Source organism: Rana temporaria, chromosome 11, assembly GCF_905171775.1.
Source record: "Rana temporaria chromosome 11, aRanTem1.1, whole genome shotgun sequence".
Lineage (NCBI taxonomy): Eukaryota > Metazoa > Chordata > Amphibia > Anura > Ranidae > Rana > Rana temporaria.
Window position 1 is genome coordinate 25,965,051 of NC_053499.1, and position 10,475 is coordinate 25,975,525.

The 10,475-nt window shown below is 46.9% G+C and overlaps 1 protein-coding gene across 1 annotated transcript in view; it reads right to left on the reverse strand.

The window, feature by feature from the left end:
- Positions 1-1,091: 1,091 nt before the first annotated feature.
- SLC39A13 (solute carrier family 39 member 13) overlaps positions 1,092-10,475 on the reverse strand; it is a 51,238-nt gene continuing 41,854 nt past the window's right edge. Inside the window, exon 10 of the mRNA XM_040328239.1 lies at positions 1,092-2,286. Coding sequence (XP_040184173.1) covers positions 2,211-2,286 — 76 coding nt within the window. The 3' untranslated portion in view covers positions 1,092-2,210. The remainder of the gene's footprint in view (positions 2,287-10,475) is intronic.

A 10,475-nucleotide genomic window follows, 5' to 3' on the forward strand; every position in this document is an offset into this window, starting at 1 on the left:
ATCTGTTCTAGGTGGATTGACGCTTTAAGATGGTCACACATGCAATTATATTTTGGTCAGGATGAAAAAAATCCAACAACTGTCTATCCTGAAAACAATTGCCATAGCAGTCACAGGGCCATGGCCACTTCAGACTATTCTCCTTCTAAATCAGGGGTCTCAAACCGACGGCTCTCCAAAAAACTACAAGTCCCATCATGCCTCTGCCTGTGGGAGTCATGCTTGTTACCGTCAGCCTTGCAATGCCTCGTGGGACTTGTAGCTTCGCAACAGCTGCCAATTTGAGACCCCTGCTCTAAATACTTCCTACTGAAGAAACTGATCATTTTAATTAATTGATAGCAACACCTTTTTTTGCTTCTTCAATGAGCTTATGCCACAGAGAACAGTGCGCTGGAAGAGTAGGGTCTGGCGGGCAGCATTATTTATAATATACAGTTCTTTGTAAAATAAAGCAGAATTATTTTTCTTTTCTTCATTGAGCTTTAGGGCAAATTCACACTTCATGAAATTGCAGACCAGCTACGCTAGGGGGCAGTGTGGTGCGCAATTCAGCACACTGCGTGGCTGGCTTTTTTTTTTTTTTCACAAGCTTTATTTGAAGTGTACAATTCATACCCTGCAATGTCGGGCAGCACGGTGCACTGCTCTGCCCAACATTGCAGTGTAATTCGGCCTGCTGCACTGCTATAAAAAGCAGCATGTCTGCATTTTATCGCAGCACTAGGCTGCATTGCAGTGTGAATGGGACACATAGGAAACAACGGTTTCCCGTGTGTGCCTGTGGTGAGACGTTTTACCATGCAGTGTCACCACACAGCGTAAATTGGCCCTAATGTCGCATACACACGACCATTTTTCATGACGAAAAAAAATGCAATTTTTTAAATTGGTCATTAAAAACGATCGTGTGTAGGCGCCAGAGCATTTTTCTCAGTTGAAAAACGGGCAGTAAAAATTTAGACCCTGCTCTATTTTTTGGAAAAGCGCTTGTATAAAAAGCAATTTTTTTATTATGTGTATGCACTTCCCCTTTATAGTGCCGTCGTACGTCACCGCGCTTTGCTTGAGCGTTTTTTTATCACAATCGTGTGTATGCAAGGCAGGCTTGACAAGAATCGTGTTGAGAAAAACGTTTTCCATGACATGAAAAATGGTCGCGTGTACGCACGCGGCTTTAGGCTGAACTCACACTGACTTGCACTAAAATGCGGGGGAAATTGATGTCCATCCATTTTATGTGTGTTTTAACACGTTGATCTGCGTTTTAGCACACTTGTAAAATGCAGGTCAGCGCATACACATAATAAAAAATTGCTTTTTATGTGTCATGTTCACACTACAACGCTGCATTTTCATTTTGCATTTAAACGCAGCACAACTCGGGTCAACACAGCATTGTAGTGTTAACAGGACACATACCTATAAAAAAAAAAAAAGTTTTTGTGTCTAATATGTTGACCTGCATTTTACAAGTGAGCTAAAACGCAGATTAGCACGTAAAAACGCACATAAAATGGATGGAAATGTACATCCATTTTCCTTACACTGTCAGCGTGAATACAGCGAGCAGTGCATTGGAGGGGATTGGCTCTGGCGGTATTTGTATTGCACGGTTTGTAGAATAAAGCTCACTGAAGCAGTGACGCAGCGTCTCTATCAATTTGCACTTCAGAGGCTAGGATGGGTCTACTGCAGCCACTGAACCTGTGACCGGCCGTGGAGTCATAAACCGGTTTGGTTTGATACCTTTTGCTACGGTCTTCCAATTTTCGCTGTTGCGCAGCGACCGGTTCTCAAGCTCCCAGCAATTACAATTAGAGCTACAATTTTGTTCATGGTTTGTGAAAACTGCATGTGTGGCCAACATTAGACAGGCACATAGACAGTAAAAGCAAAAAAAATGTGCATTTAGAAAACAGCTGTCAGCTGGGGCTGGACTATCTACTGGCTTTGTATAGAAGCCGAGCACCTGACTGCTGCGAGGGAGAAATGAGAAAAGACCTTCAAAAAATAAAGTGAACCAGACGGGAAAGTAAATGCCCATTCTGTTGCCTTGGTCCTCTTCTGGCAGTCCATGCAGAATAAAGCGAAGGATGTCCTGCAGATGACGGTACCGTTCCTGCACAGGAACCATTTTTGGATGGAGACTGTGCCACAAAATGTACATCAGCATCACGTATTCCTCTTCGATAAGAGCCGTCTTGTTGTCATTCCACTATTAACGAGAGGACCGTCATCACGGCAATTCCGCAGCTTATCAGCAACACCTGGATCAGAGAATTCCTGGAAACGAGCATGAAAGGTTTATTAGACAAAATACAAATATAAGAGCCAATTTATGGGGGGATTACTGAGCCATTACAGAGCAGGGGCTTCCGACAACTTTATCAAGCCTTTCTCCTTCCCATTTACAAACTACCGCATATACTGTACTCGAGTATAAGCCGACCCAAGTATAAGACGAGGACCTAATCTTACCACCAAAAAACTGGGAAAACCTATTGACTCGCGTATAAGCCTAGGGTGGCAAATGCAGCAGCTACTGTAAGGTCAACACCTCCACTATGCCTATTGCAGCCTTACGGTGCCCATTCTCACTGTGCCCATTGCAGCCTTACTGTGCCCATTGTAGCCTTACTGTGCCCATTCTCACTGTGCCCATTGCAGCCTCAGTGTACCTGTATTCTTGACAGGCTGCAGGCATCCATTTTTCAAAAGTCGCAGCTTCCCCCTGGTCCCGTTCCTTCCGTAATAGTCAGTGTACCTGGCGGGTCGCGGGCATCTATTTTTCAAAAGTCGCGGCTTCCTTCTGGTCCGTGATAGGCGTTTAACACTGCGTTGCGCTACCGCCTATCACGGAGGTCCTCTCATCCTCGGACTCAGTTTCCCAGCAGACACTGTGTTCAGTGTTCCGCCAATCACGGACCTTCTTTCATCCTCGGACAAGAGGACGTCCATGATAAGCAAAATACTGAACACACTGTCTGCTGGGAAAGTCCGAGGATGAGAGGACCTCTGTGATAGGCGGTAGCGGAACACAGTGTCAAATGCCTATCACGGACCAGGAGGAAGCCGCGACTTTTGAAAAATGGACGCCCGCGACCGGACAGGTACACTGACTCGAGTATAAGCCGAGGGGGCCTGAAAAACTTGGCTTATACTCGAGTATATACGGTATTTGGACAGCGACATACACTCACCGGCCACTTTATTATATACACCTGTGTAATTGCTTGGTAACACAAATTGCTAATTAGCCAATCACTTGGTAGCAAACCAATGCATTTAGGCATCTAGACGTGGTAAAGATGACTTGCTGAGCAGCAGCATGGGGAAGAAAGGGGATTTTTTTTTTTTTTTTCCAAGTGTATTTTGTGTGTGTACTCGAGAGAGGAGCCGGACTGCAGGAGTTGGGAGTAGGCAGGCCTCCCCCAGAGGCAATCTGCCACCTTTCTCCATGCCCCGGGTGGCAATGGCAGGTGTGTGAGGGGGTCCTCCCACACAGCCCGCCCTACCTGCTCCGCTTTGAAGCCCAACGGGGCAGAGGGACTCCCTATAAGGGAGTGAGAGGATCTAGCCCGCTCAACCAGCCCCGTTAGTCCTTCGCCTCTCTTTTTAGAGACCGCGTGGTCAAAGTGCATGCATGTTAACCCAATTTTGAGTGCGTGTGAAAGAAGATTTAAGAAATTTGAACATGGCATGGATATTGGCGCCAGCTTTTCACACACAACCATCTCTCGGGTTTACAACGAACGGTCCTTAAAAGAGAAAATATCCAGTGAGCAGCAGTGGTGGTGACAAAAATGCCTTGTTGATGTCAGAGGAGAATGGACAGACTGGTATGAGATGATGGAAAGACAACAATAACTCAAATAACCACTCATTACACCCAAGGTATGCAGAATACCATCTCTGTACACACAACAAATCGAACCTTGAAGCATATGGGCTACAGCAGAAGACCACACCAGGTGCCACTCCTGTCAGCTTAGAACAGGAAACTGAGGCTACAGTTCACACAGGCTCACCTAAAAATGGACAATAGCAGATTGGAAAAACGTTGCGGAGTCTCGATTTTTACCTGCGACACTCAAGTGGTAGGGTTAGAATTTGGTATAAACAAGATGAAAGTATGGATCTATCCTGCCTTGTATCAACAGTTCAGGCTGGTGGTGTAATGGGGAGGATATTCATTTTGTAAAAGCCTCCAAATGGTGGGAGTCAATCTAGGTACGACAGTCTCCAGATGGTGAAGGAGAGGACTTGAGGACCACTGCTGGCTGACAGAGGCTCTGAGGAAGAAGGTATCCCATCGAAACATGTCAGCCAGCAGTGGTCCTCAAGTCCACTCCCTCGTACCTAGATTGACTGCCACCATTTGGAGGCTTTTTCAAAACAAATATCTTCACATGTTGGTGAGTAGTTATTATTCTGTTTTTACAAATATATTTAATAAAGGATAATGCACAAGGCTGGTGCGCCCTCTTTTCTTTATTCCCTCTCTTGATTGCTAGAATATCCTTATCCTGGGGGGCAGCAAGGCCTGAAGAATTATGCTTTGAAAATTAGATAACCCGGACATCACGCTTTATGCGCAAGAGTATTTGTTTGCGCCTGGAATTCCCTATATCTGGCCTCCCACACTACACAGAACATGGAAATGCAATTTTAGTAAATATAAACTGCTAAATACCCTTTCTCATCAGCAGTATATAGCAGTCTTGCGAGGCGGCAACGATGGGCGCGGTGAGGCGGCAACGATGGCCACTGGTCAGGCTGCATTGGATGGGCACTGGTCAGGCTGCATTGGATGGGCACTGGTCAGGCTGCATTGGATGGGCACTGGTCAGGCTGCATTGGAAAACCAGGTGGGCATGAATGGTAAGCTGATTCGGTGGTTCAATGGGCCACTTGACTGGACTTGCCCCCCCAGGCCTAAGGCTGTCAGCCCTCCCCTGTCGCCCACAGTACAAACTCCATTTTCGGTTTCGGCCTGGCATTTTTTTTTATTTTGGTTCTGAAATTTCCATTTCGGTGCACCTCTAATATAAATATTATATAAAAAAAGGGGGGGGGGTTGCCATTCGGGGCCCTAGGGACCTCTGGGCCCTTTAATAAAAACAAAACAAAAAATATATATAAAAAATAAATAAATTATAAGAAAAAAAAGGGGGGGGGGAATTGCCATCCGGGCCCCTTACAGGTGTACTGCCTGTACCCCCATGATGGCGGCCCTGACTGTAGTGATGGTGTTCTTAGGGTCATAGTCAGCATTTTTCTTCTTCCAAACATTACAGTCATACCAATGAACATCTAAATGATTCAGAGAAGGATTGGGAGAAAGTGCTGTAATCAGACCAAAATGTAGCTCTTTGGCTTGAACTCGACTCGCCTTGTTTGGAGGAAGAAAAATGCTGACTATGACCCCAAGAACACTATCCCTACAGTCAAGAACGGAGAAAATTTATGGCGGGAGCTGAAACTTTGAGTTGCAAAGAGACAGCCAAGAAACTTTAAAGATTTAGAGAAGAGTGGCCCAAAATCCCTCCTGAGATGTGTACAAACCTGATCACCAACTACAAGAAACGTTTTCATCATTTAAAATACACCTATGATAAAAGAAATCATAGACCCTTCATTTCTTTGTAAGTGGGCAAACTTACAAAATCTGCAGGGGATCAAATAATTATTCCCCCCCCCTGTATGTCTGCACTGAATTTCATCTGCCACTTGCTGGTTAAAGCCTTTCTACTAATCTTTACTTAAATCCCAGTGCGGACAGCATTCATCCTCATCTGACCTCATTATTGGACATTGTTTTCCTGGCGTGTGATGGGGGGTGGGGGGGATTCATTGTTCTCAGCGCTCGCACACACATATGGAGCATACATGGGGGTCCCTGACCCTCTACAGCTGATGGTTCCAGCCTGTGCCCACACCCTGACCCTTTACAGCTGATGGCTGCAGCCTGTGCCCACACCCTGACCCTTTACAGCTGACGGCTGCAGCCTGTGCCCACACCCTGACCCTCTAAAGCTAATGGTTCCAGCCTGTGCCCACACACTGACCCTCTACAGCTGATGGTTCCAGCCTGTGCCCACACACTGACCATCTACAGCTAATGGCTCCAGCCTGTGCCCACACCCTGACCCTCTACAGCTAATGGCTCCAGCCTGTGCCCACACCCTGACCCTCTACAGCTAATGGCTCCAGCCTGTGCCCACACACTGACCATCTACAGCTGATATTTCCAGCCTGTGCCCACACACTGACCATCTACAGCTGATACTTCCAGCCTGTGCCCACACACTGACCATCTACAGCTGACGGCTGCAGCCTGTGCCCACACCCTGACCCTCTACAGCTAATGGCTCCAGCCTGTGCCCACACACTGACCCTCTACAGCTGATGGTTCCAGCCTGTGCCCACACCCTGACCATCTACAGCTGATGCCTTCTGGTTTAAGATTGTGCTGGGACGTGTTTTTCAGACGCTTTGGCGTTAAAAAAAGCGCCTGTAAAAGCCTCATCTGCAATCCCAATGTGAAAGCCTGAGTGCTTTCATAGCCCTTTCACACTGCCATCGCCCGAAAAACGCTGGTAAAGCACCGCTAAGACCCCTTTCACACTGGGGCGTGACACTAAACTACCCATTATTCTTATCAATAAAAAAAAGTTTTGATTGAAAAAAAAACTTAAACTTTTTTTTTTTACATCAATCTAAAATATCAAGTATGCTACAGATCTGTTTTTTTTTTTGTTTTTGTTTAAGTCTCCTACCATTTTCCAGCTTTTTTTTGTCCTGTGCATACTCCCTACCCTTCACTGATGCACCTCACTCCTACTAGTGTACAGTGAGCAGTTCTGTCATTTCTGCTGACATGCTCCACTATATGCTTACTACAATTTCCATAGATCTGAATGTGTCTGCACCTTGATGTGTAGTCCTCCATCTCAGGGGCGAGCAGAAAGGGCGACTACGTTCCCATACACAAAGGGGGCATTGAGAACAAACGTAGTCACCCTAGAACAGGAAGTCTGGGAACAGGAATAAGCTTGCATCTGACAGATGAATCAAAGCAAACATTCTACTAATATTTTCACATATTGCATTTATTACCGTATTTATCGGCGTATAACGTGCACTTTTTCCCCCCTTAAAATCAGGGGAAAATCGTGGGTGCGCGTTATACGCCGATCCTGTCTGTCGGGTTTGTCTCAGAGAGCCGCCGACAAAGACCGAGCCGAGTGGTCTGGGCACTCGGCTAGGCTCGGCTCCGCCTGCAGCCACGCGAGAGGAGCCGAACACACCGGAAATCCGGCTCTGCACAGCTCGACCGAGCCGCCAAACTCAAACAGACGGACACCGGACAAGGCCGCCGATGGACGCCGGGCAAGACAGCAGACGGACACCGACAAGGCTGGACGGACCCCGCGCAAGGCCGCAGACGGACGCCGGACAAGGCCGCCGGGCAAGACAGTAGACGGACACCGACAATGCTGGACGGACCCCGCGCAAGGCCGCCGGACAAGACCGCTATGCCGGACAAGGCCGCTGATGGAGGCCAGGCAAGACATCCAAAATTTAATTTTTTTCCTTAAACTTCCCTTCTAAACTTGGGGTGCGCGTTATACGCCGGCGCGCGCTATACCCCGATAAATATGGCAATTAAAAAAATGTGAGTTTTGTGTCACTGTAAGTGCTTTGCTTTTTTAAATAGTTCTTGAAACATATTGTTCTAATCATTACTTTGCACTTGGGTCATATGTAAACATTCTGTGTGTCTGAGACAAATATCACCAAATATACATTGCAGTAAATTCCTTTTTAACTGCCGAGAGCTGGCACAAGTCCAAAATATACAAATTCCCCGAGCAAACCGGACAACCACGATAATCTGTGATCAGAACTCCCATCAACCTGCCTGAGAACAGGAAGGAAACTTTGAGAATTACATTTGTGATGCCCAATTCTACAACGCTAGTTTCATGTGTGTCCAGAAAAACATGGAGGCTGCCATTGCTGCCCTCTTCACCTGAAAATGCTGGCCACAGGCGAGGCTCACATTTGTGCAGGCACAGCATTCATTTGATTTGGCTGCTGTACCTGTGTGAAACGCAGGGGAAAAGTCTCTCACCTTTAAAAATGTGGTTGCACCCAAAAACGGGCTGCTTTTTCTGATACGTGGGGGTGCCAATAAGAATTAATGACACCCAACCCCCGCTCCAATGTATCTGCAAAAAAGCAGCGCGATTTGCCTGTGGGCCAGGGGGAACGCAGGTGATTAGCACACATTCCTTGACCCGCATAAGGGTGCACCTAGCCTTACGCAGATCCACTTGTGTCAGTATTTCCAGTTGCTGACCAGAATCCATTTGCCAATCAGGACTGCTGACTTCACTTGTTTTGGGAAAGTGACTTAGGGCTCTTTCACACGGGATGGATCCGTGATGATCCGCCCCGTGAACCTCGGCTTGCTCAGCGGGGATCGCTCCGATGATCCCCGCTGAGCCCGCGGATGACAGGGCGCCCCCCAGCACACTGTGCAGGGACCACCCTGTTAGATCTCCACTCTCCCCTATGGGGGGATCGGATGAACACCGACCGTCTGTCCGTGTTCACCCGATCCGATGACGGATGGAAAAATAGGGTTTTCCTCCGTCTGCAGAATCGGAGGATTGCGGAACCGGATGAGATTGGGTGTCAGCGAATGTTCATCCGCTGACACCCGCAATCTCATAGGGATCAATGTATGTCCCTTTTTCATCAGTAAACGGATGTATGAAAAAGCGGACATACGGTCCGCCCGTGTGAAAGAGCCCTTGATGGGGTTGATTTACTAAACTAGGAGCACTCAGAATCTGGTGCAGCTGTGCTTGGTAGCAATTCAGCTTCTAACTTCAGCTTGTTTAATTAAGCTTTGGCAATAAAACCTGGAAGCTGAATGGTTTCTATGAAGAGTTGAACCAGATTTTGCACTTTTCAGTTTGGCTATTTTCACACTGGGGCGTTGCGCCGTTGGTGGGAAAGCGCCGCTATTTTTAGCGGCACTTTACCGTCGCTATTTTTTCAGCGCTATTTGGCCGCTAGTGGAAAGTTTTTGACCCCCACTAGCGACCGAAAAAGGGTTAAAACTGCCCATTGTGCTGGTGCTTTGCCGGCGCTGCCCATTGATTTCAATGGGCAGGGGCGCTGTAGGAGCGTGGTATACACCTCTCCTACAGCGCCTCAAAGATGCAGCTGGCAGGACATTTATGAGCCTCGTGCCAGCACACCACTCCAGTGTGAAAGCCCTTGGGCTTTCACATTGGAGTGAGAGAAGAGGCTTTTTCAGGTCACTATTTTTAGCGCTATAGCGCCTGCAAAGCTCCTCAGTGTGAAAGTAGCCTTTTAGTAAATAACCCCCAATGTACTAAAGCCCGAGTGTCAGTGTAACGACCCCAACAAGTTCCTGCAGTACAGTATACTGGCATTATGAATTGCACCATCTAGTGGCCGAAGAGGAGAAATACAGTCATTCAGACGGAATAGGAAGCAGGGGAAGCAAGGTTTTAATTATTTTCATATGACTCAGATGCAAGAAATGACAAGAGGAGGAAACACAAAAGACACAAAGAATTGCTTAATTTTTAAATATGTCATGTCTCAGTGACTGGGGCCGTGTAGATTGCAAAATCTGTGTTTTTATTCAAAGGAAAATCCTGCTGTTGAAGTTGAATTATTCATTTTGAGATATTGGCAGAAAGATTGTTCTTTGGTCATTGAAGCTCAGATGCTCAAAACAAATTTAGCACCCTTGGTGAACTTGTCTATAAATCTATAATTTATGTATCTGTTTAACCACTTCAGCCCCGGAAGGATTTACCCCCTTCCTGACCAGAGCACTTTTTGCGATACGGCACTGCGTCGCTTTAACTGATAATTGCGCGGTCGTGCGAGGTTGTACCCAAACACAATTTACATATTTTTCTTCCACAAATAGAGCTTTCTTTGGCGGTATTTGATCACCTCTGCGTTTTATTTTTTTGCTAAATAAAAAAAAGACTTATAATAAAAAAAAAAAAAAAAGTTTTTCTTTTGTTTCGGTTATAAAATGTAGTAAATAAGTAAGTTTTCTCCTTTACTGATGGGCACTGATAAGGCGGCAATGACGGGCATTGATAAAGCAGGACCAATGAGGTGGCACTGGTGGGCACTGAAAGGTTACAATGATGGGTACTTATGGGTGGCACCGATATGCAGCATTGCTGGGCATTGATATGTGGCACTGATATGCAACCCTGGTGGCACTGGCATGGTGGGTGGGCACTGGTTGGCAGCTGCCTGGGCACATTTTGGCATTTCCCTGGTGGTCTAGGGGGGCATACCCTGATGGTCCAGTGTGGTGCCATCCCTGGTGGTCCCGGGCGGGCATTCGAGGGGTGGCTGCCCCATGTCAGGAGAGCAGCCGATCGGCTCTTCTCTACATGCGT